This window comes from Augochlora pura, chromosome 9 (genome assembly GCF_028453695.1).
Source record: "Augochlora pura isolate Apur16 chromosome 9, APUR_v2.2.1, whole genome shotgun sequence".
NCBI classification, from domain to species: domain Eukaryota; kingdom Metazoa; phylum Arthropoda; class Insecta; order Hymenoptera; family Halictidae; genus Augochlora; species Augochlora pura.
In genome coordinates, this window is record NC_135780.1 from 11,452,084 (window position 1) to 11,477,470 (window position 25,387).

Consider the following 25,387-nt stretch of genomic DNA (forward strand, 5'->3'; position numbering starts at 1 on the left):
TCGCAATGTACAAGCTTTCGTGGGCGTCGCTTATTCGCTTAGTTCGTGTGTGTCTCCGTGCTTTCGTGTTTTCGTCAAATGCACGACACAAAAATAAATGCTCCTATTTCAATTACATATCCGTCATTTTCTCTCTCACAGCCATCCGCGCGCCACGCACACACAATACATACATACATACATACACGCACGCGCCACTTTTTCGACAATTTCTCTCGTTTATGCACACACACGCACACGCGATAGACGCACGCATGCACACGTCATTTAATAATTAAACATAGCTCGTTAAATTTCTTCTTTTTTTTTTACAAAATATCACAAAAATCACACCAGCCTTTGTTCACGATAAAACAACCAAATGTTGCTATTCCGTTCGAAGGAAATAGAATGGCTGCGTTCGCGCGATACCAGGTTGCGCGACACGGCTTGTATCGTTTCACGCGCTTTCTCCCAATTATAGTCAGCGGCTGCTTCGATAATGATCCTTCCCGTTGCGTTCCGGAAACGTCCATCGGCCGGGCGAAGTAAGCGTATGGCGATGCGGACGCGGAATCGCGGGCAACGCAACGGAGAAGAAAAAAAAAAACGTTTCCGAGGTCCCTAAAACGCTACTGTCTTTTAAACGAAATCATCGTAGTCGTGACGCGACTCGTAATAGAGGGGAGAGATCGCGCTTCCAGTATCGTTTCCGTCGATTCGTCGAGGATCATCTCGGAGATAAAGAGAAACAACTACATCTGCCGATCGGTCGACGTTCCACGGTCGACGTCACGGAGACTCCTCGCGAACAGGTGGGATTTTTGAAATGTCTACATTCTTATTAGACGAATATCCGTGTTCACCGTGTTGTGGATGGATACAAACGGATGGAGACGAGAAGCGCAACGAGATGGTCGCGCGATGTCGCGTGACGCCGCGTACAAGGGGAACGGCGCACGACGGAGAAAATTCGGCGTTTATCCGTTGGAGGCTAATTGCCCCACTCGGCCACGGGTTCATTTGCCGTCGTCCTGTTCCATCGGCTCCTCAGAGACTTCGCGGGAATGTTCTGGGGTGGTCCTGGAAGAAAACCTTTATACAGTGTGTTCAAACATATCGTAATTGAAGAGTACTTTGAAAGGTGGCGTTTGAACAACGTGTTCGACTTACGTTAAATTGGTAGGCTGTTGCATGGATAGAGAGGCCATCGCGGAGACCGTCTCCGTTTCGTCGCGCTCCTTCTGGCCGGCTTCGATCGCGCTCATCGACACCGTGTGAGCGTTCACCTTAACGCAAGGCCAGTGCGACATCTGCGTTGCGACGAACAGCGAGAGAGAACAAGAAGAAACGTTTTAGAAAACGAGACGAAGAGTCTAATTCGAAGACTTGAAGGGAACACTTTGGAGGGTGAGAGACGAGGGAGGAGGTGCGATCGTACCTGGACGGCGATAGTTTTTTGGAGCGTGTCGATCGCGTTTTGGCAAGGAATCCTGGTGAGCTCTTCTTCTCGAAGTTGGCTAGGTTCGTCGCCGAGTAGCGCCCGCACGCATTCCTGCGCCGAGTCGCAAATGGCGGCCAAATCGTATCCGCCTTCGAGAGCGAGCACGACCTTGCCATCCGCCAGGCCGAGAAGCTGTTGCGTCATCTTGCCGAAGCAGGCAGGGCTGACCTTATAGCCGCCGAGGGGCGCGGCGTGGCCGACGGCCGCATCGAATCCCGCCGAGACGAGCACGATACTCGGGTCGAACGCTTTCGCGATCGGCATCACGATCGTACGGAACGCGGCGAGATACTCGGCGTCGCCCATCGGCGGGTTCAGGCCGCCGGACCAGGCAATATTCACGTTGTACCCGAGTCCCTCGCCGGCGCCGCACTCGGTCGAACCGCCGGTGCCCGGGAAGAAGTTACCTTCGTCGTGCCTGTGTATCGACAGGTACAAAACTCGCGGATCGTCGTAGAACATCTGTTGCGTTCCGTTCCCATGGTGGACGTCCTACGGTACAGAGAGAGAGCAAGAAAAAAACACGGGCCGTCGCCATTGGAGAAGCCGAGAGGCGGTCTTTTTTTTTTGTTTTCGATCCGAGAGGCGGTCTCGTGCGAGCCGAGGGACTTGCCGAGGGACTGACGAGGGACCGGCGACGCAACCACCCCGATAACACCGAATACCATCGATGGTACACCATTGGGTTAAACCGTGTGTCTCTTGTCCCCCGTCGCCCGTCCCCGTGGCACGGAACGCGCCCAATTCGCCGAATTCTTTGGGAGAATCGTGAGAATCGAGAGCTTGTCTTACCCAATCCAATATCATGATTTTCCGAACGTCTAGCTTTTGCTGGAGCAACCTCGCGGCGATAGCGACCGAATTGAAGAAGCAGAAACCCATAGCCTGATTGGTTTCGGCGTGGTGTCCCGGTGGTCGCACGACCGCGAAGCCGTTCTTAATGTCGCCCATGACTGTTTTGAAGGCCAGGTCGACCACGCAGCCTACTGCCATTCTGGCGGCCGGCGCGGTATTCAGTTCGTTCCACGTGGTGTCCGAATCGACGCCCACTCCGCCGCAAGGCAACCGAACGAAACTCTTGATCGGCAGTTGAGAGAGCTTCGAGACGTCCAACTTTTGTCGATTCATCGGATTCGTCCCTGTGCGAAGCACAATTTATTCCCTGTCCGTGCGTCGCCGTCGAGAGGCAACGGGCTCGCAACGAAAACCCGGACATTCAGGAGGTGATCAGGGGAGCCAGAGGACCGAGGATCGTGTGAGCAAAGGAGAAGATACAGTCGAACGACTAGAGAGTTTCTACAAGGGTAACTCACCGAAGAGAAGCGCGTGCGCCTCGCTGTGGCACGTCTGTATCTCTTCGAGGGTGGCCTTGCGCGATCTGATCCGGTCGCATCTTTGAAGCAGACCGGTCTCCGAGAGTCTAGCCCAGACACTCTGCAGTCTACCTCCGTGCTCCGGATGGCCGCGCACCGTTTCTCCGCAGACGCACGCGTGTTTTAACATTAGCGGGTCATAGGCCAATCCGGTGGTGGGTCGGTGAGAGGATGATCGGGCGAACAGGTCGCTTCCAGACTGAGGACCTGTGAAACAATAAGTTTTTAATAGAGTCAGTACCTTCATCCGGGTACCGGAATATACATGGACCGCTTAGGTGTCTCATGACACAGCTGATTAGCCGAGTATGGATCTGAATATATAATATAACCACCCACCCAAGTGAACAAGCGGACTCGAAAGCGCCCTGGACAGAGGTCTGGCGCACGACTGACTGTTTTTCCCACTTCCAGGTCCTCCACCACCTCCGCCGCCGCCTCCACCGCCGCCCCCGCTACTGCCATTCCCGCTGTAGGCCGTGGACTCGTTCGAGATCTGAAGGGTATGCCTCATCATGAGGTCCCTCTGCTGCTGTAGAAACTGTTCGCGATCACGCTGCTGCTTGGAGATCTCGCTTTCCTCCTGCAGATCCTTCTTTCCGCCTGTCAGGTCTATCACCTCGGACTCCTCGGATTCGGGAGCCTCGTCCAGCTGGTTCGCCTGACCCCGCGACCCCACTCGGGTCAACACGGTCTGACGGATCTGCTGTTTCAGGTAGTTGTGCGCTTGCTGCTGGTCGTGCAGCTGCTTCTCCGCCAGGTACTCTTCGTAGTGAGTCTGCGGTGCCATCATGCCGCCCTGCAGCATCGGGTGACCCAACGGCAACGGAGCGGACTGCGTCCTGCCTGCGGATACGAGGAGAACCATAGTTAGTACCGTTCTCCTTTTTCGCGGGTAGGAAAAATATGGTTGCGCGGGGATGACTGCCGAGACGCGCGCTTCCTCTCAATTTGTTTTCCAGCGGTAAACAATTATACAGGGAAGGGAAAGGAGGGGATCGTCCTTTTGTCCTGGATTCACTGGGGTTCCTCTGGGTCACTGATTCTGTTGACACTATTGACTGTCTGCTCCTCTAATAGTATACAGATCTATAAGTGTACAACGTCTCTACAAAATCAGTGATCCTTGCACACTCCTTGTGAATAAGGGTCGCTGACGTGTCAGGATAGTTGCGGGAAATGTGTCGATCAAGTATCCATCTGCTAATAGCCCTAGGTAGCCGCTACAGTCTCCGAACCGTCTGGTCTCCAAACAGCTACCGATGCGGCAAGCTTGTGCACCCTTTTCGCCGCGCGTCTCGAGCACTCGCCGGCTCCGGGTTGCCAGTAACAAAGAGAGAACATACTACCTAAAGGCCGGTGACCAGCCTTTTGCAGTCTCGCGTGCGCTACTTGCGTGTCCGTGATCGGCGACGCGGACGTGGCCGCAGCCGCCGCCGCAGCAGCCGCAGCCGCGGCCGCGGCGCTGTGGTAAACCGCCGCTTGCGGGTGTTGCCTGTTCGACGGATGCTCCAGATTCTGCATTTGCTTGTGCACGTAGCCAGAATTCGCCGATTCACCCTCGATCACCGTTAACGATGGGTAAAAAGGCAACGTACCGGGTAGCATCTGCCCGGTCAGCGGCATTCCTAGCCTCGCGGTGAACGCTGCCCTCACCTCTGCTTCCGAGACGGTCGCCAACTTAGTGCCGGTCTAAACGAAGACAAGCATTGTTAGCTTCTTCAACTATTATACATTGCTTTTCTAAAAAATTATTTAAAATCGACGACTCGATCCAAACTGACCGTGTTGCCACCGGACGGAACATGAGGTCTACCCAGAGAAATATTTGGCATGGACGGCGAGCTGAACAGCGATAGGTCCGAGAGGCTGCCTTGCTGACTGCCGCTGGTGAGAGGTCCGCCGTAAGGGGTGTTTTCGCTTTCCTGTAGATGGAGAATATGTTTGAATCGCATCGCTCTACCGACAAAATAGTATAATCGAAGAAAAGGTGGGTCAACTCACTTCTTGTATGGCCGCCGCGTTTCCTCCAGCGGTTGGACTCGCCTGCGAGTTGCCCACGGTCGGCGGTGAGTTAGGCCCTGACTCCGGATTGCTGCTAGAATCTGGAAATCGTTTGGTCAGGGAGCAGCGGCGTGGTTTGTCGAAACGGTATGCCTGCCGCGTGCCGCGCGCGAGATCGGTTTCCTTCGAGTTACGAAAAAGAGACCTGGCAGCGTCTCTCGTTCGCGCTCGAAGATCGCGCGGTGATGCGTCGCGCGCTCGTTTCGCAACTACCGGAAGACAATTCGCCCGATTATCGGCAACGGAGACAACAGTTAAAACGAACGAGCGACGCGCTCTCCGGCGATGACCTCGTTTCGAAACATTGTTAATCGATTAACGACATAGTTTGTTCGTCGACATGCTGTTACTGGACACTGGCAGAAAGGCAAAAAATCAACGATCGATTAATCGAAAACTCGGGTGCAAAAGAACCGTTTGCTAATGCTCACGCAGGAGAAGTGCCGGTAAATTTCGACGATCGATTGTGAATTCTCGATTTAGTTCGATCGCAGCAACGTACTTGCTAATAGTGACTTCCGTTTGAGGTGCGACAGCAGGCGATCCTTCCGGCGTGCCGTCAGGGGCGAGTTTCTCGAGGCGGCCATGTTCCTCTCCACGCGTTGCTTAAGTCGCACCTTCAGCAGGTTCGGCTCCGAGGCTGGCCAATTTTAGCCAGGGTTAGTTGTTGTTTGGTCGTCGTCGTAACGAGCCGGAGGGTAAAACGATTGCGAACTCGGAGACGTTGGATGCGGGGACGGCGATCGTAAGGGGACGATGAGCAAACGGGAACGGACGCGGGAACGGTGGGAGGACGATGGAGAATGTTAGAGAGCGGCGACACGGAGGTGAAAAGCGTGGCCGGCGAAAACGCGCGAGTCCCCGTTCCCTCGGGAACAGGAGTTCCCCGCGGGAACGAACTGGCTCGCGAGCGTTCGCGCTCCACCCGATCATAAATAGGAGAAGACGATGATCAGACAGTATCGTTGGACTTCGCAAAAACCATGCTTTAGTAGGCATACTACCGTACATAGGCACACAGAGTAAAGTAAGAGAGAAAAGTAAAGAAATGAAACGGAAAACGAAACGTAAAACAGAAACGAAGAGGGGTGGTACACGAAAGAAAGATAAAGAGAGAAAGAAATATACAGACAGACAAAAAAAAAAAAAGATAAGAAGAGAGGTGAGAAATAAAGTGAAAGGAAAGAGAAAAACTACGTCTTACCAAGTATGCGAATCACTCGACACCACGGGAATAATTTTGGCATGACGCGCGTGTATAAACGTTCGCCTGTCTACGTACCTGTTTTTCGAAGAGGAAAATCGTCGGCAAACTTTTCCTGGAGCATCTGCGGCATTCGATAGGGGTGCGAGGCGTTCGCGTTACCCGCCGATTCCGATTGTGGTTGCAACCTGTCGGACAAACGCGATCAAGTGGTAACAAATCGGGGATCATTCTGGTACGAATCTCGATGAAATCGAAAGAGAAATCTCTCACCAGCTACTGTATCCAGGTGTGCCGGGTATGGCCCCATTGGCGGCCGCGGCGGCCTCCCTCTGTTTCTTGTTCACGAGGAAACTCTGAAACGTGGAGAAGACAAGCGTTAGTACAGGACCCGGAATGGTCGCAAATCGTGGCGGAAGCCTCGAAAAGTACTGGAATTTAATTAAAAATCGATGCTCCTCGATTTTTCGAAAGGCGTATAAAATTAAATAACGCAATGGCGCTTAGGATATATATGAATTGAACCGCGAATCTCGCGAATGTGTTACCTGAAGCCGTTGCTTGACCTCCGTCGACGCGATCGCGCTGTGATCGTGCTTGTCCTTCTTCCTGAGCGCCTCGAGCCGCTCTTTCTCTCTTCGTTGTTCTTCCAGTTGCTTCTGCTGTTCCCAGACCTGCGGAACCGATTCGGGCATAGACCAATGTCAGGGCTCGATCAAAATGGGGGAACAAAGATCGTACGCTTACCTTCAATTGGTGCATTTGTTGTTCGTGTAGCTCGATCAGCTGGCGTTCCTGCGCCTGATACTGTTGCCGCAGAATCTGCTGTTGTAGCTGGTGCTGTTGTTGCAGCTGGAAGAACACGGATCCGTGGGTTTTACTCCGTGCTCCGGACGAACGAGACGCACGCGGTCCGCTGGTCGGCTGTGTTTGGAACGAGAACGAACGAGACGCGAGAAAAAGCGGTGGCGACTCGCGGCAATCGGAACACACACGGGGGCCGTGTTGCCGGTTGACGCTCTGGCCCACGATAGAGTGACAGAGACCGTCGCTCTACGGCGAATACGTTACCTCTAGTATCTTTTGCTGGAGCGCGTGACCGTGGAGGGTGGCCGTGGTTGGATCGCCGGAGGCGGCGTGATAGACGTTGGGTGTCAAGGTGGCCGTAGCACCGCCAACTCCGCCGACCAAGTCCCGCGGTCTGGACATGGGTGAGCCCGGCGTGTCCCTGGCCATTTCTGCGCAACACACAACAACCACCGATCGCTCGAGTTTCGCACAGCCCCCTCTCCCCCGGACCACCACGGTGCCGTTTTTTTTTCGGACAATAATTCTCGCCGGCGCACGGCGGAACTACGGCGCGACGAAACCACCGGGGGTACACGCTCCGCGAGATTAATCGCGGAACGTCGCAAAAGATACGCGACCGCGAAAACTGCCACGGGCTCGTCCCCGCGATCATTATCTCGGAATCGTCGCGAGCGGCTCGATAGCGCGGCTATTTTTAGAAGTCGCGGGCGACCGTGCTGACGGGAACGCGTGCACGACGAACCCGCCGTGTTATCTGCTCCGCTCGCTCGTTTGTACGACCGATTTCGCGATCGCCCCGCGACGATATGTCGGCGTCGGATCCGGATCGGAACGAGCCGAACCGAGAAGCGAATCCGTTTGCCGTTCTATAGAGAAGATCCGCGGAATGCCAAGCGGTCACAGGCGAGCGGTGAGTAAGCTAGTTCGGAGAAGGAAGTTCGCGCCGGCACGAAAACCATTGAATCGCCAATAATGGCATATGTACGTTCGGGGACAGAATCCGAACGACGACGACGACGCCGCGTACGGTTCCGCGCGCGGTTTCCCGCTTGTTCCGCTTGACTCACCCTTTTGCGGCAAATGCGTAAACGCGGACGCGATCTCGACGCTTCTATAGCCCACGTCTTCTGAAACAGAACAGAGAATCGGTTCAGCGGGTTTCGATGATCGAACGGTGCTCCGTCGCCTGTCCTCTCTTTCTCTCTCACTCTCTCTCTCTCTCTCTACCTCTCCTTCTTCCTGATATCTCTCTCTCTCTCTCTCTCCCTCTCTCTCTCTCTCACTCTGTTTACGGCCAGGCGAAAATGGGTCCAAAATGGCTGGTGGTAGCGATCGCGAAAGAGAATGGACGAGCATCGAGTTAGCGAACGAGCAGAGGTCACTGCACGCTGCATTCCTTCGAGTCAAGTCCAAGGTTAATCGAAGGAGGGCCGTTCTCCGACGCGCGTGCCTCGCTCTTCTCCCTTTTTCGTACGGGCCGTCGATACCGGGAACCGCGAAACCTCTGCACCGAAAATGGGATCACCGTGGATCGCGTGATTCTCGCGGGTCTCGTTTCCGTACACCGTCCTTTTCTCTCTCTCTCTCTCTCTCACTCGTCCCGTCTCTGGCCTCTCGTCGGCGGCCGTGTTCCACGCTACGACGTCGACGTCTGCCAACGAAGGAGACAATTAAGGCCCACATTGATTAGAGTAATTGCCACAAAAAGCGTTGTCCGGATGTACGCGTTTAAACCCTGCCTAGTTATCAATTACACGAAAATTTTATGGCGCGCCGCGCCGATCCGGGACGGCCGACGACGCTCGCGTTCCTTCCAACCACGTTTCCATCCGCTCGCTCCTGCGACGCGCGCGCGTAGATCCGAGACGCGGTTACAGCGTCGAACGAACTCGCGACAGTTTTTTTGCGCGACTCGAGCGTTCGTTGCAAACGCGAGGTTCGAAAGAGTTGGAGAACGGAGGCGACAGGTAACCGATGCGGTAGAACCTAAGGAGTCACGATTTCTTTCCTGCGAGAGAACGTTGCGTGAGGAAATAATTCGTAACACGAACCAGCGAAGATTTCGTAATCTAACGCTGTAAATTGAGTCGCAACTTTCATATTCGAATACTTGTGTTTATCTTATTAGATTAGATAAATTGAAATTTCAGCTAGATTAGCTTTCTGCATTGTCGTGCGATATTCGTTTAAGCGCCGGTTACTACGAGTCGACCCAATAACTGTGACTATTCTTTCATTCATTTTATCATGAAGCGAATTTAATACGTCCTATCGGATGCAAAATTAATTACTCTCGGAAAGGAAGGTCCGTCATCGAACGGTGGTAACCGGCTCCGCAGCGTTCTAATCGAACGCCAGAGGATTCACTCTCGACGCGGTGGCGCGTCCCTCGTTTTCGCAATTCGCGTTGTTCGAGGCTGGCCGGCCGTCGCGACACGCGTCGGTATTATTAGCGGACGAATGTCGGTGTGTAGGTCGGGCAAACTGTTGCTCCGAAACCCCCTCGGGGGCTACACGTCGAGCCGCACGAGTACACGGCACTACGCCATCCCCGAGGCAGCGGAGCCGATAATTCGACCGGCTGCCAGGACACACGGATCTCGCGCGCGCGGACCGACGGAAAAACCGTTCCCGAAGGCTCTCGGGCTTCGGCGGCGGCGGCGGGTCGTTGCAACAGGTGGGTCTCTCTCTCTCTCTCTCTCTCTCTCTCTCTCTCGGCCGGTGCTCGGGTACACGAGCGGTTCGTTATATCCCAGGTACGTACCTTCGTCAGCTGAAAAGACGGCGCGGACGCATAAAACGCGAGCACTGCGTCGGCGTATAACACGTCCAAGCGGTTCGAAAGCGTCCGAGACGGGGGTGGTGCGGCCCGAGTTTCCTTTCGCCTCCCATAACGTGCCGACAGCCATCTTTTCGGCGACGGCACTCGCGAAGCAAACGGAGCCTAATTCCAAATATCCGCGGCGGCGCGTCAGAGTTACGCGGGAGGAAACGCGTTCGCTTGCGAAATGTGCGCCGAGTTATCGAGACGAGACGTGGAGAGAGAGAGAGAGAGAGCTAGAAGGGCGGAGCAAGGGTTGCGCGACGTGGAAAGAGAGCGAGAAAGAGAGAGATAGAGAGGGAGGAAGAGAGGCGAGAGGGTTTCGCCGAAGAGAAGTCGACGGAACTTTTTACTCGTGTTCCTGGCCGGTGGCCGACTAGCTAAGATTAGACGTACGCTTGCTATATATAGGATGACATTTATATACGCGCCTACTAAACGCGGCGAACGTACACGCGTTTCGGCCTCCCTCTCTTGTTCCTCTCCTTTGCGCTCTGTTGCCGTGTTTCCGTCGCGTTTATCCCTTCGGGTCGATCCTGGCACGGCGAAGCCGCCCGACTCGGCCGCGCGGCAACCACGCGATCGGCTCGAATTCGCGGCCGATTCCTCTCTCGATTCCGCGCCGATCGACGATCTGCGACGCGAGGCCCGGTCACGATCGGTGTACCGGCCGGCCACGGCGGTGCTTGACCGGCGTCCCGCGTTCTAAATTGATCCCGTGACTCCGTCTAAGTGGCGCGAATGATTCCAGTGACGTCAGACCCGTGTCTCGACCGTCTCTGGTTCCTCGTGCCGGATCCGCGAATCGCGGTCAGTCGCGCGCGCCGCTTACGTTCCGACGGAAATTCGACGGTGGCCGCGCCGCGTCGATTGTTGCGGTGTCTCGTGCGCGGCCGGGTGGTTTCTGATCGGGCCGAAACGTTCGGCAGTTTCGGCCGCGCGGACGCGCGCGAGCGAGAAGAGGGCTCGCTTTTTCCGCCCACGCCTCCGACTCGGCTCGACTCGCCGTCCACGACGGGGATCATCTGCCATCGGTTCTCGTAGCGGCGCGAAGCGGAACACGGTGCCGTCTCGAACTCGTTGCGGTCTCGAAACCGGTCCTGTCTCTTTTCATCGATCCTTCGTCCCTTCGGGCGAGCCCATCGCCCTAGTCACATCGCTTTCGTTCCATCGCGGCTCTTCTCTCTCTCAACTCTCTGCTTCTCTTGTTTCTCGGTCACTCGAAATCTGAATAAAATGGTCGCGGTACAACGCGCGGTCTTTTGAAACGGTAACGGGGACAGAAACGAAAGGGAAACGATAACGCGTTTCGTTTTGTAGCATTTGCGAAGAGCGAGAGAGAGAGAGAGAGCGGGCAGCGCGGATCCGCACCCAGCAGGAACAACAGGTGTCCGCCGGCGCTGGTGCTGCTGTCGTCGCTGTCGCCGCATTGGAAATCGTTTTCCGGTTGACACGCAGGAAGCTCGCAACGCGGTTGCTTCCCACGAGTACCGGGGATCGGTGAGACGAGACGGGAGGAGACCAGACGAGATCCGACGAGACGAGACGCGACGCGCGACGAGGCAAAGCGAGAGGGGGTTGGGTCGGGTCGGGTCGGGTCGGTACGAGACGACGCGAGGCAAACGGTGGCGAGGCGAGGCGGGACGAGAGACAAGATGAAACGCGAAAGGAGACGAGAATAGCGCGCTCCGGTTGTTGCGAAAGAGCGCCCATTCAGACGGAGGAAAAAACGATCCACACGCATCGCCAGAGGGACGCGGTTTCTCCCCGGAGAATTGCGCCGCGGAAACGAGAGATCGCTCGAGAAATTCGTGGCCCGTGTCTCTGTCGAACGAGCGTTTCGCACCTTTCTCGGCGGCGAACGCGGTCACTCTCATCGTCGACGTCGTTCCGTGTGTCTGTGCTCTTCGGACCGAAAGCTGTCTGCTCCGCACGCTGTATCAAAACACCAAGCACGATATCCGTGGATCCTCTGGCCGTGGTCGCAGTCACCGTACCGAAACACCGGCGGACGGCTTCGACGTAGTCCTCGATCGTACCGTATTTTTCACGATTCCACGCGACTCATCGATAATCGAGCGATGCTACATCGCGTCGCGCGCGACCGACCGAGCGCGAGCCGTCGTCGTCGCGACGCCGCGATCCGTGGAAAGATTCGCGCGCGCACCACGGATATCGAGAGGATACTGCGCGTGAGCCGCGCTATACCGCCTCATTCGCGAATCTCTCGCATTCTGGCGTTGTCGCGCGACCACAGCGCCCCGCCTCGCGAGCCTCGCGAATCTCGGCTATTTATAGAGACCCGATGTGTATTGTTGCGTTCGCGCTCCCTCCGCTTCTATTTCTCTCTGTTTTTCGCTCTGCGGCGCGCGACCGCAACGTAATCGCAAGCCAGCCTCTCCCTCCGCAGTCCGCTGCCTCGTTCACGCTCACCCTCTCTTTCTCTCTCGCTCTCTCTCTCTCTTCCTCTATCGTTCTTCCCTCCCTGCTTTCCGCCGCCCACGGCTTATAGTTTATATATACCACCCTTCTATCCGTCGCCGCCTCGCCGTCGCTGTCTTCCTCCGCGTCGCACGGTCCTCGGCTTTGTCCCGAGTGGTTTCCTTGGGCATGCCCGAACCGTCGGGAAAACCGACGCCGATTTCTCCGCGATTAACCCGCGGACAGTTTCTCGCGAGCCGGAAGATTTCGATACCGCTCTCTTGATCCGATCGCGCCCTCTCCCCACGCGGCACACGCTGCTACAGTAGCTTTGGGAAACGGAACATCTGGTGAGGAAAACTGTAAAGAAAACCGACCGAGGAGAGGTGCGCGCCACGATTGCAGGCTGCGAGGGCGAGATAGGATGAGAATCGAAGAGTAGGGTAAAGTCTACGCGGCGTCGCGGATAAAGTATTCAGATGTAAGACGCTTTCGCGAAACACAAGTCCGATCGTAGCCGCCGCGCCGAGTAAATAAATAAATCGGATATACCGCATCGGGGGTGGCGGCCCGCTGCAATTGCAAACGTGTTTGTTTGATGCACATTTCCGAGCCACGACGACGAGAGCTTCCGCAGTCCTTTCCACCTATGACTCATTGCGACAGCCGTTAATTCGAAACCCCTCTTAACCTCGACCGATTTTTTTTTTTAAGTCCGATTTCGAACGCGCTTTATCGACCGCGCTGCTGCGCGCACGGTCCTCCCTGTAATCATTCTAATCTTCGTTACCGTAAATGAATCATACGGATCGTTGAACTTACGACCCTACCGGTCGTTCTATATATAAGTTCTTTATGCAGTTTTGTAGGTTGCATAATTTTTAATATTTTTGGTAGCTTAACGAGGTCAGACGATCCGTGGATGCAATTGAATTGTGAGGATTTATTTTACGACCAATCCTGTTTACATGCTGCGGTATCTTCGATCGTCGTGAGAGACACGATGCCGTAAGGGCGACGTAAGGGTGAAACCTTTGGCGACCGGAACAGGTGGTTCTAAGACCGGCACCGAATCGCCGAGCAGCTATTCTAAATAGCTGGTCGTTTGGTGCGCTTTCGATTCGATCGATAGCCTCCGGCCTCGCGCGCGTCTACCGCCTGCCGACGGGCGACGGGAACGTCGTCGGCGACGGAAACGGCGACGACAACCCCAACCCCTAACCCGTTGCTCGCGCACTCGAGTTTCTTCCATTCCGTCCCCCCCCGCCGCCCCTCGGGAGGCGCAGGTTTCGCGCGACCGAAAGCTTCCGACCGAACGGGTCACGAGAAAGCCACCTTCCGAAAATAGGAAGCAAGGTCACCCCTCCCCGGCCCGCCGCAAGCTCCCTTCCACCGTTCTCGTTCGCTACACCCCGAACACGCCGAGGCGAGCGCGTAACGATCGACCGAACGGTGGCCAAACAGTTCCCGAGAGGGTTACGAGGAAACAGCTCTCTCCCTCTCTCTCTCTCTCTATCTTTCTCTCTCCCTCTCTCTCTGTCCCCCTCCATCGCTCTCACTCTCTCGTTTGCCCGCGACTTTGGGAAATTGGGTCGGGAAAATCTCGTGGCCTCCCCGACCTATCGAGAGGATCGACGCCGCTCCGACCCCTCCGCGGTCGCTCGCATCGATCCGGCCGATCGAACAGGTGCAAAAGGGGAGGAGGGGGGGATCCGTGGATCCCCGCGCGAAGATTTTTCCGAGAGAGGCGGGCGTGTCCGGTAGAGCTCTCCCGCTCGTGACTCCGATCCATCCAGGGCCTCTCGTGTCACTTTCGACTATTTATAGACGACCGCTCGATATGATGTACCGACGTTATTTTTAGCTGCTTACCTAGCTAGGGCCCTTTCACCCCCCCTTCGAAATAGCACTCGCGTAGACTCGAACGGGAACCGAAACCGATTCGAGGAAACTGGTTCTCGTTTAATCTCGCCTTTATAATCTCGCCTCGGTCCGTCGCCCGCTGGTACCCCGGCCGCGGCGTCCGTTCGATCGGGTCTCCCGGCAAAATTAATTCCTCTCTATCCCTCGGGGCCGGCTCCTCTCGCGCGCGGCGGCGGTCCGTGCGCCGCTGACGTTTGTTCGCATTTATTCTTTCGCCGCGATCCTTTTTCGTTGGTACGGTCAGGTGCGACACACCTGACACTCTCCGCGCGTCTATTTCCGTGGCCGGTCGCGTAACTCCGTTTAATTGTGTATTCGCGCGATTATGCCGTCGACTGGCAGCCTCTCGAAATAGCCGAATCGATACGGACGTCCGATGGTTCGCAATGTGTCCCACCGACGGCGACGACGACGACGACGACGACGACTACGAGGAGGAGGACGACGCGTCTCCCCCGACACCCCTACGAAATTCTCTCTCCCGCGGATCGGGGAAACGTCGTTTTCTTTCTTCCTCGAAATACACGCCCGAAAACAGAAACGCCGCGCCGACGGGGCGGGAACGCGTGAAACGAACCTCGAGAGAGAGAGAGAGAAAGAGAGAGAGAGAGAGAAATTCGCTTCGTAGGTGGCCGCGCGGCTCTCGCACGGTAATACGCCGTATGGCGTGTTAGGACAAAAATAGCGGCGGACTCGTTCGAAAATATCGACTGCTAAAAATACGAGTAAAAATAAACGTCTACACGTGCGAAAACAGGCATTAATATTCGCTCGGTACCGTTCGACGCTCATATTTTCGTGTTTCCGGAGAGAGAGAGAGAGAGGGAGAGCACGGGGGGCCGAACGAGAAAACGGGGGGCCCCGTCGACGGCGGCCATGGTTTATCGGACGCCCGGGGATCGGTGGGGCGGCAGACGAAACGACGAAGGGCCGACGGATCTGTCGCGAGACGCGGTTTCAGCGTCAGGTAGCGTTTCGTTGGTGTTCGGTTGGCGCCACCCCGACGGAGAACCGGGGGACGGAGAGAAACGGGCAGAGAGCGGCACCTCCACTGACTCATTGGAAACGATCGACGACGACGACGACGCGCGCGCGAGAGAGAGAGAGAGAGCCGGGAGAAAGCGAGGAGAGAAGCGCGGCGGATAACGACGAGGAAAAGCCCCGTGGTGGGTCGGGGGTGCGCGCGCGAAATATAGGGAGAAAAAGGAGAGAACGAGTAGAGAGGTTTCGAGTCCTCTCCGGCCGAGGCGGAAGGAGGAGCGATAAGGGGGCAAACTCCTATAAATAGAGGCGTCGACTCGGCCCCTGGACTTTGTCTAGGGTGACCTTTGCGGCAGAGGGTGACCGTGTCCACTTTCGCGAACGACCGCTATCGGGCTAGGTTATTGGTTCTGCCCGTGGTTTACCCCCCCCTCGCCGCGGCTACGGCCGGATGCCACCACTGTTTACGAATCTGGGTTATGTTTACTACCCCCTCCTCGCGGTTCAGGCACCTATTCGTACCTTGCACGAGACGCGCGCGTGCACACGAGTTCGCCGCCCACCTACGCAAAGTCTCGATCGAGCGTATTGTCGGGGAGCCGTGGAAGTTGGCAGTCGGAGACTTCGCGATCTAGATACCCCCCCGGTTGCCGATCGGCCATTTTTATGGCACCCGTCGCAGCCCTTGGGAGACACGGCGGTGCGAGACCCGAGGCGCGCAAGATCGCTGCACCGTCGCCGGCCGAGAGTCGCGGCGACCTTAGCAAACGTACTCGGATTTTCTGCGGTTGAATCGACGTCTCTTCGGCACCCCATAGAAATGCGAAAGATTGCGGTTGAGATACATTAAACGCTAATATTTAATGTATTTCAATTTTTCGCCATTTTTATGGCTAGACGGACCCGCGTTAAGATATCGATTCGATCGCTTCCTCCGAAAGAGTCTTCGTGATTCCGACAACTTTAAAATAAGAAACGGCTTCGGGAGATTTAATGTTAACTCCTCGACGCCGGGGGCGATACCAGGATCAATATAATTATATCATAAGTTCGTATTAATGGAGTTACACGATAATAAGGTCACGTGAACACTAAACGTACCAAGGTTCAAATGACCGCCAGCAAAATTTACTTTAAAACGAAGAGATATTCGGTCGTGTGTAAAAAGCGTAATCAGTTAATTATTTGATTAAAAATCAGAGATCACGTTGCGAAGTATTTTCTTTAATGAATTTCTTTCTAAAAGTCAGGGTTTATTTCAGTCAACGTTTACGTTGAAACGACCCCTTGCGGTAAGAATAGGCGTATGTAAAATGCCGTTACGTTCACAGTGTTAACATTATTAAGATTACAACGTTATTTTCGTACCGACGTATGAAAAATACAGGCGCGTAATTCGTGCGTCGTTGAAGGGTTAACGGTGCGCTATCAAGGGCCGAGAAGTGGCAGCGGCGATATCACGGGGTCACGATCGGAAGGGCTCTCCGCTACCGATCGCCGTCTTCGCGTAGAGAACAGAGGAGAGAGCGGTTCGAAAATGGGAGGAGAGAGAGAGAGAGAGAGAGGGAGAGAGAGCGCGGCCGATTGTAAAAATCGAATCGGGTGCGATCAGCGAACAGCGGAGAACAAACCACCGTTCGCGTAGCAACGGGCCGTCGGCGATAAAAATAGAAATAGCAAGCGGCGATCGATCGACGCGTTCCTTTCGGACTCGCTGTCCAGCCGATGAAAAGGTTCTCGGAGCCCGAACGCCGCGTTCTGGAATCGCGGAATCGCCCCGCTGCGAGGGCGAGGGCTCGCCCAAGCCGGGAGGAACCGCGGCGAACGTACTCGCAGAGAAGGAGCAACCAGGAACGAGACAGGCGACGCCGCGCGGAGCCAAGAAACAGGCAACACCCGCGCCTTCGCCACGAGATCGGCCCGCGCGTTACGATGCGACGGAATTAGCACGGGCACAATACGCGATCCCGCCTTCGCCGGGAAAAATAGATTTGGCAAGACACCAAAGCCCGGCTGTGAATAGAGCCTAAATATATGGATCGCTGTCGTCTTTTGCGTTCCACCTCGAGATTTCCACCGTGGGCGAAAAGGACCGTTTCCAATGGCGAATACCGAAACGGCCGTGTTCCGATCGGCGGGATCACCGCGCCGCGACGCGACGCGTCTTCTCCTCGAAGCGCGCAACCCTCTCGCGCGCCTCCGTACCCTTGCCGCGGGGCTTCGAGCTTCGACGCGCCAGACCGTTCGTAGCATCCTTGGGGAGCGGCAAACCGGGCGAAAATAAATGGAGCCGATGAAAATAAACTCTGCGAGACTATTTTACGCGCGCGGCTGTTCGACGCGCGATCCCGCGTATTTATGCCGCGCGGCTCGCAGATGCGAGGCAGACTCGCGAGGAACGAGCCGCGGGATACCCGCCGCCGTGCCGCAGTCGATTCGGGCGTCCTGCTGCCGATTTTGTCAGGTTATGTCAGGTTTGTCGTACGCGACGAAGGGTGCCCGCTGATACCAAAGATATTGGGTCAGCCAGAACGTTCGGCGGTTTCCAGCGGCTGCGTACAATCTCGACAGTAGTCTGCCCTAACAGTTCGCATTCTTGACAGCACATGTTTCATTATAGAGAAGAGCCGCGAGTAAGGAAGCAACTGTGTTTCCACGTATCACGAGGTTAGGAGTACTTGATTTTCTGGAAATATATTCACCTACATATACTGAACTATTCAGAGACCGTACCGTATAAATAAACCACTTCAATTAATTTATAATAATAGTCTAACCCCACTAAATTTATCAACACTTAATTCGAATATCTAAGTCGAACTCTCATTCGATCGTCGAATTTAATTTTTACATTAAATTTGAACTTTAAATTCTTTAGTAACGCAAATATTTTTTTTAAACGAAGAGAAAGTCTTCGTTCACCCGGAAGACGGCAAAAATGGGGGATTCTCTCGTTCGACATCGTTCGATCATGGTATCCTTGAACCTGCCTCCCCTGGCGACATCCAAGGACTCTCCGTATTACTGAACAGATTCGTACGGCAATCGCTGCGCATACTTTCGCGTCCGAAATCGGGGGTAGTCCCAAGGACCGGCCGGTGCAGATTTAGTGCACGGGGACCCGCCGCCCGCCGCGCGAAGATACGGGGTTCGCTTACGGGGCGGTTGTGAACGGTGGTGCGTACGTAGGCGCGCGCTCGAAACACGTGTGTCCGTGGCGCCACGGATGGGCCAGCAGCAGCGTCGTGCCGCGACGACGGGAGAAGAAAACATGAACGTTACGTAAATAGAAACGGTCAATGCTGCCATGGGAACACCGACGAATGTTACGGAAATCGAAAGGGGATGGTAGAACCCGCGTGGAGAACGATGGAAGCGGTTCTCTGTTCCGCGAGTAACGCCGCCGCCGACGCGCTGCCTCGAGGTCGCCGCGGCCGTCGAGAGGATCCGCCGCTCGCAGCCGCGTAGCCCCCGTTCGATTCCTCGATTCTCGATTGCCGAAGGGTAGCGGTCGCGGCGGACGCGGCTGCACCGATTCGGTGGCGAATCGATACCGCGACGCGTGTCCGCGGGGCGCGGCGATATCGCCGCGGCGTGCCAGCGGCCGAGAGCCAGATGGAAAAATGAAAAGCGGAAAACCGTGGCGGCGATCCCCGCGATTAATTCCCGTTAGCTTTGCGGCCGCGTATCGTCCAAGCCCGCGGAGTCGCGATATAAATAGCTCGCAACTCGGATTGATAACGACCGCGGCGCGAACCGAGGCGAAGCCGTGGCGAGAACGGCTGAGGAAGGAGGGAGGGAGGGAGGGAAGGAGGAAAAAGGGGGGAAGGGAGGGAGGGAGGGAGGGAGGGAGGGAGAAGGAAACGGAGGAGAATAGAATAGAAGAGAGAAGAGGAAGAGAAGAAGAGGAAAGCGTCGCGCCGCGTGGCCTATGGACGGAGAGAACTAATCCGTCGGTAACGTGTTTTCGTTAGACGATAGAACCGGGAGTAGTGTCTTTCGCGGAGTGGCGGATCGATACGCGGCTACCTATTATTAGACGAGTCCGGTGGTCACGAGAAGTACGTAACGTTATCGTGCTCCTTCGCTATCGTCGTCCTTGACGCGTTACCATTAACGCGCCACGTCGGCGACAACGCCGAAGGCGAGAGAGACCGACCACCCCTCCCCGTACGGAAGGCGGCGGTTTTTGCTCACCGGTCGCACCCCGAAATTCTCTCGGAGCGGATATCTCGTCGTCGTCGTCGTCGTCGCAACCCCCGTTGCGTCGCGTCCACCGTCCGGCAGACATCCGCTCGTGTCGTTGTCCGATATCCGCGCGCTTCTTCTCTCCTCCGTTCCGCGCGGACGCCCGGGAATATATGTGTATGCATATCGCGGGCCGATATCGTCGCGCGAAAGCGCGGAAACCGCACGCGCGCCGACGGACAAGCCGTAACCGAACGAAACAACGGCGACGACGACTCGTCAGATTGGTACACGAGCTCGCCAATATGCGCGCATGCATAATGCCAAGCATAACCGAGTAGTTTATTTATAACGTCGCGGAAATACACGCGACGCCTTTATTGTAAAACGCTGTTGTGTAACGCTGGTTGCGCGTTACGTAACCCCCGCGGGAGAAGCTAGCCTCGCGAAACAACGAATCGGTTTTAGCGCGCCGCGACCGTCGAGGAATATCATCGAGGCAACGACGGAAGGAAGCGACCTTGCGATTTTCTTGCCCGTCGTCGACTCGCGCCGCGATGCCGCGGCGTCGCCGAGAACGTGGTCGCGAACGATCGCGTGTACGTTGTTTCGATCATCGAAAACAATGTCCGCCGGACTTTCGTGTTGTTCTGGTTCACGATCGCGATCAAACGATTTCCAGGCCTGAATGAAGAGGATCGTTCAGCTTGCCGGGCTGGCTGCCGCCGGCTGCGGGACTGTCCTCTATCTGCTGAACGACTCGGTGAAAGCGAGCGTCGCCGCGATTGAGTTGCCGAATTACCCTTGGAAGTTCCAGCGCACGTTCCAGTCGTTCGATCACGCGACTCTGAGAAGGGGCTGGCAAATCTACCGAACCGTTTGCTACACTTGCCACAGTCTGAGATACATGAAATTCATGGACCTGACCAACCAGACTCATACCGAGGAGGAGGTCAAAGAGATCGCCGCGGAGTTCGAGGTTCGACTAAAGGATCTGTTAACCTGTCACTGGATTTCAGATCTACGGTGACCATACGTTCTTCATTTAATAAGTCATTATATTAATCATTGTATTATAATACAGATGTCAAAATTAATTTATACGATTTTGAAAATTATGGTATCACCAAGCATGAAACGGTAGCAGATTTATTCTTTACCGTCTCCTAGAAAATATGGTCACTGTCCCTGGTCGAAAAGAACACTATGAACCGTGTATATAATAATAAGAGAAAAGCGTCCGTAAAATGGAGTAATACGATGATAATGGCAAAAATGACCCCTGTGAACCACGATCGAAAATGTCGGCGGTCCCAGGTGGATCAGGGCGAATCGTTTCACGCGATAACAGTCGACCACCGTTCCCGGCACAGGTGCAGGACGGACCCGACGACGAGGGCAATTATTACATGAGGCCCGCGAAGTTCTCCGACGCGATCCCGAAACCGTTCCCGAACGAGCAGGCGGCCAGGGTCGCGAACTTTGGCAGCTATCCGCCGGATCTGACGTACATCGTGTACAGCAGACACAACGGCTTCAATTTTCTCTTCTCCTATCTGACCGGATTTCGGGATCCACCGGCGGGCGTGAAGCTGAACGACGGGCAACACTTCAATCCGTATTTTTCCGGTTGCGTCACCGGAATGGCACCGGTAACGCGACCGCTCGTCTCCGACGCCCCCCCCCCCCCCCCCCCCTCCCGAATACTCGACGATCTCGCTTTTCAGATACTGTACGACGGCATGATGGAGTTCGAGGACGGCACGCCGGCCACCGAATCGCAAATGGCGAAGGACTTGGTCGAATTTCTGTCGTGGACCGCGGCGCCGGAACACGACACGAGACAACTGATGCTGCTCAAAGGGCTAGCGATCTTCACGTTACTGTCCGCCCTGTCATACGATATTTACAGGCGAAACATCTCGCACTTGAAAAGTCGTCGAATGGCGTACGTGCCGAAATGAACCCAGCCGAAACGGGTAAGAACGATCCTGTTTTAGCTTGTACTGCATTCTCTGCGACATCTGTCCAAACTTCGGATCCGTCGAGCGACAGTTACCGTAGAGCTGCCCTGCAGTTTTCTCGCGCTGTTCCACACGTACAGAAGAACAGCGATTGAAAAACCTTGCAAATTCGGAATTCAGCGTTCCCTAAGTTCAGTTTCTCGTCAATGGAACCGTCCCCTCGTCGTGCACACGCCTTGTTTCGCCGATTAAAATAATACCGAAAAACACGACGCAACTGCGATTCTAACTATGCACTTGTGTAACAAGCGATTCAAGTTCCGTACTTCAACTTATTACATAAGCACGCTGTACTCTCTCCCAATAGTTCGCGTTCTCCTCCATCGTGTTTCAATGCTTCCCCCACTAATCGGCGGGCATGTTAATATAGTTTGTTCAATATATACGATAACAATTTATAAGCGTGCATATTTTATTGCAGAGAGAAATAGTGCGTAAGGAGACAAAACTGTGGCGTACGCACCGGCTTGTATCGTGTGCGAGAGCTCTGTAATTATGGCGGTACATCTCTATTATGTTTGCTGTTATTTTAACCAGAAAGACGGGACGAAGGCGGTGGTTGACAGTCTCGTACAAAAGAATCAAGAACGAGGGAAGTTTCAATGGTTTGCTTGCGTTAGCGCGAGTCTTCCCAACACTCGACTCTTCGTTGATGTTCGGTCGTCGAGCGTGTTTAACACTTCACTGGTTCCAAGAGGGATGCTCCCAGTGTCGGGGGATAGAAGTTCGACAGTAATCGCGCAGATCTTACCGACAGTTATCGAGACCGACCACCGTACTCCTTATTTGTTCGAAATGGAAGCGTAGGCATATCCAGAGGCGAAGGCTGAACCACGCTGAAAGCCACCACGCTAATCGCGGTGTTAAAAATAGAGAGGCAAACTCGACCGAACCGAAATACCATCTTGGAAACCGGTAACGAGCGACAGCGATCGACGATCGACCAACTATTTCAGATCTCTCGCTCCGCCATTTATTTTTACCTGTCCATCGGTCGCGGTCCCGCCACCCCCGCCTCCCCCTCGTCCCCCGCGGTTTCGTCCCATCGTCCGCCGCCCACGATCGCGTTCGACCTGCACGGTAAATTGCTACGGTTCCGAAATAGCGGCGCGTAGTCCAAAATAATAACCACGTAGCCGCGTCTCCTTCGTTCTGCGCGGTATCTTTTTTCCTCTTCCCTCCCTCTCGTCGAATTACATCGCGTCGCGTCGCGTCGATGATCTAGGCGGGCTCGCACGACCCGTGTCTCGTCCCGTCGTCCCGTCTCGTACACCGCGTACCCGGCCCGTCTCGTCTCTCGACGCTCAATGGCAACAAGTGCGATCGCGGGAGAGAAGGGGCGGCACCGGATCGAAAATATATACGAAACGATGAATGAAAGCTTCGCGTCGACGTCGAGATCCCGCGCCAACGATTCCTCGATCGACCGACGGACCGAACCCGTTGTCGCCGGTGGTTTCCACGAAGGATCATGCCCAGCGATATTATATTAGGCGAGAGAGGGTATCCAGCACTTACCCGTGGTCGCAACGGCGCTGGCTCGCGGTTGCTCGCTGGACATTCTGTTTCCTCCAACATTCACCGTCCCCTGCATCTACCATTTACCATCGACGCTTCGAACTTTGCGACACTGTTCTCTCCGTTCGCGTCATGCGTGGCTCTCTGAAACGATAAGGGGTCTTCGTTTACTCTCGAGGGAGGGGGGGGGGGGGGGGGGGATTACGCAGGTGGGCGATTCAAGGTGGCGCCGAGATCAGGGGCTCGAGATTCAAAATTTCCCGTTTCCCCGGGCTCGGTTCTCGGCCGAACCGATCCCGCGACCGAGACCGAGACCGTGACCGCGATCAGGACGACGACCGTTTCACACGGAACAAGACGAAATTCTTCCGCGCACGCGTTCGTCCGGCTCGCGCGAAACCGACGCGATGCTTCGAATGTCCAGCGAGCGCGCGAGACGATAGTTAAATAAATGATAAACCCCGCCGAGCGCGAACCTCATCGATCGAGGTTCAAACACGGGGATGTGTAAGGGTCGCGCGGAGCGAACACACAGCACGGCTCGCGTTGCTCTCGAATGCAGTTCTAACCGAGCACAAGTCAACGGAATGCACGGAATATAGCAGGAATGTAACAGAAACCAAAGGCACGCGATTCGAAAATCATTCGGTATTGTTGACGTCGACAGCGAAGCAGGTGCCATTAACGCAAGTAATTCCTAGTAGGGGTAACTGCTGTACTTTCATAGCGGAATGTTTAGAAGATACACGCGCGCGCGTGATGGTAGATAAATAAGAAAAATGATTTTGGCCGATTAGAATTGCATTTGAAACCACTGTGCGTTAGATGCTCGATTCATGCCGAGCATGCCCGAGCCGAGCCGAGCGACGTGCCATGCCGAGACGAAACTCCGACGGGAGTTTGAGTTCGAGTCGGTGGTCCGTCGGGCAAAATGTCGATAACGAACATCGATCGTCGCGGATCCGCGACGGGACGGAGAGCGGCTTAAATGCTGATCGTGAATCAGCCGTTACCGAATCGGCGGCCGAGGCGATCAGTTTTTTTTCCCCCTCGAGCTCTGGTCCAGGTCACGCGTATCGGAAACGTGTTTTACGTAGGAAGAACGACATCGATAATGAGCGTCGCGGAGACAGGAGGCTATTGCCATCGCGCAACGATTCCACCGAATCGACGGTACAGCGAGCGAAAAGGCTCTCGATCGCATCCGGGATAGGATTCGAATCGTGACAAGTGGCCTGCTGCGTGCTCGTGCGATCGCGATGCCGTCGGTAGCCCGAAACCGTTCGATTCGGACCAGAAAGGTAATTCGGTTTCTCCGGTCCGATCGCGATCCGTCGGGGAGCGATGGATAAGGCGCAACGTACGAAGCGCGTCGCGCTAGCGAATTCCTGTCGAATTCCTCGCGGGTATCGGCGTGTTACGAAGATTCGCGACGCTCGTCCGCGGACTTCGACTCGAGAACGATGTGTTCGGCGACACGTGGCAAAAATGCGACGCGCGGACAGATTCGTTCGCCGACCGTGTTTCTCGAAAGAGTAAGCAACAGGAATGGAACGCAGCCGACGGCGAAACGGGAGCACGGCGAACACCAGGGAACCAAAGTAGCGCCGAGACCCGAGCACGAGATAGAATAGGATGTTGTGTTATGGTATGCTATGCTACGAGCCGTGCTGTGCCACGCTATGCTGTGCTGATGCTATGAAATGAAACGGGATGGAATGGGATGGGATAGGATAGGATAGAAGCGCGGCGGAGAGGAGACGAGAAGAGAGGAGAGGATTGTGGAGTGGAACGCAGTCGGAGAGGCAGCGAACAGAGGGGCCAGCGATGGTCGGTACCGCGCAAATTCACTAATACCGAGAGACTCACTGTTAACGTTGCCACACCTTCGCGAACCACGTATGTTTCGGCCTTTCGTCGATCCCGATGATTCCGAGCACGACTTCTCTCCCCGTCGGGAACTGAAGCACTTTGGAACAACTGGACGCGTAAAAGAGACGAACGGTAGACACTCGCGATACACTCGCGCGATACGCCTTAGACAGAGCGTATATGCATGGTATGTACACACACGAGAAACATAAAAACAATGCGATCGAGCTGCTACCTCGACGCCATTCGTCCAACTATAACAATCCGTCGGACGACTGGCAGACGCACTTCGTTACCTTGGTAGCACGCATGCGTTTCCAAACACGAGGAACGCGTAAGTCGCTCTCGACGAGAGACCACTGGAGACCACGCGACGACGTCCGCCTCGGTTCTCTCCCCCTCTCTCTTTCTTTCTCCCCTTGTCTCTCTTCCCGCGTTCTCCGACGATACACAGATTTTATAACACGCCCGTTCACACGTGAAATTTTCTCGAATTCCGCGCTATCGTTTCCCGTCTTCAGAGAGACGTAATTACGCAGCTATGCGACCAGCTATAACTAACCTACAACCTAGCGGTTCGCGTCAGGCTTGCCAACTACCGACTGGTGTACCTTCGACGACCTCGATCGACCAACATCTCGTTCGTGACGTCTGGTTACCTACCACCCGCCTCCCTCTGGTTCCCGCTATCTCTTTGTCTCCGTT

At 55.2% G+C, this 25,387-nt stretch overlaps 2 protein-coding genes across 17 annotated transcripts; one reads left to right on the forward strand and one right to left on the reverse strand.

The window, feature by feature from the left end:
* Nucleotides 1-320: 320 nt before the first annotated feature.
* Hdac4 (histone deacetylase 4) lies at nt 321-25,270 on the reverse strand. Of its 15 annotated transcripts, none has more exons than XM_078190020.1 (18): nt 24,697-25,270; nt 22,811-22,954; nt 8,002-8,061; nt 7,196-7,362; nt 6,872-7,048; nt 6,673-6,798; nt 6,398-6,480; nt 6,203-6,312; nt 5,423-5,560; nt 4,861-4,961; nt 4,641-4,781; nt 4,203-4,548; nt 3,196-3,702; nt 2,797-3,063; nt 2,276-2,622; nt 1,421-1,975; nt 1,153-1,292; nt 321-1,062 (listed from the first exon to the last, which is right to left on the reverse strand). In XM_078190020.1, the coding sequence occupies exons 2-18, from the start codon at nt 22,884-22,886 to the stop codon at nt 999-1,001; spliced, it is 3,405 nt and encodes a 1,134-aa protein (XP_078046146.1). In that variant the 5' UTR covers nt 22,887-22,954; nt 24,697-25,270; the 3' UTR covers nt 321-998. The 15 variants fall into 15 exon arrangements, with proteins under 15 accessions (XP_078046146.1, XP_078046147.1, XP_078046151.1 ...); XM_078190021.1 differs by having other exon boundaries at nt 8,002-8,058; nt 24,680-25,270; XM_078190025.1 differs by having other exon boundaries at nt 6,872-6,976; nt 24,680-25,270.
* LOC144474775 (cytochrome c1, heme protein, mitochondrial) lies at nt 18,954-21,630 on the forward strand. 2 transcript variants are annotated; one of them, XM_078190036.1, is made up of 4 exons: nt 18,954-19,036; nt 19,951-20,247; nt 20,642-20,920; nt 20,996-21,630. In XM_078190036.1, exons 2-4 carry the CDS (start codon nt 19,957-19,959, stop codon nt 21,230-21,232), a joined length of 807 nt encoding a protein of 268 aa, XP_078046162.1. In that variant the 5' UTR covers nt 18,954-19,036; nt 19,951-19,956; the 3' UTR covers nt 21,233-21,630. The 2 variants fall into 2 exon arrangements, with proteins under 2 accessions (XP_078046162.1, XP_078046163.1); XM_078190037.1 differs by lacking the exon at nt 18,954-19,036 and adding an exon at nt 19,447-19,867.
* Nucleotides 25,271-25,387: the final 117 nt, after the last annotated feature.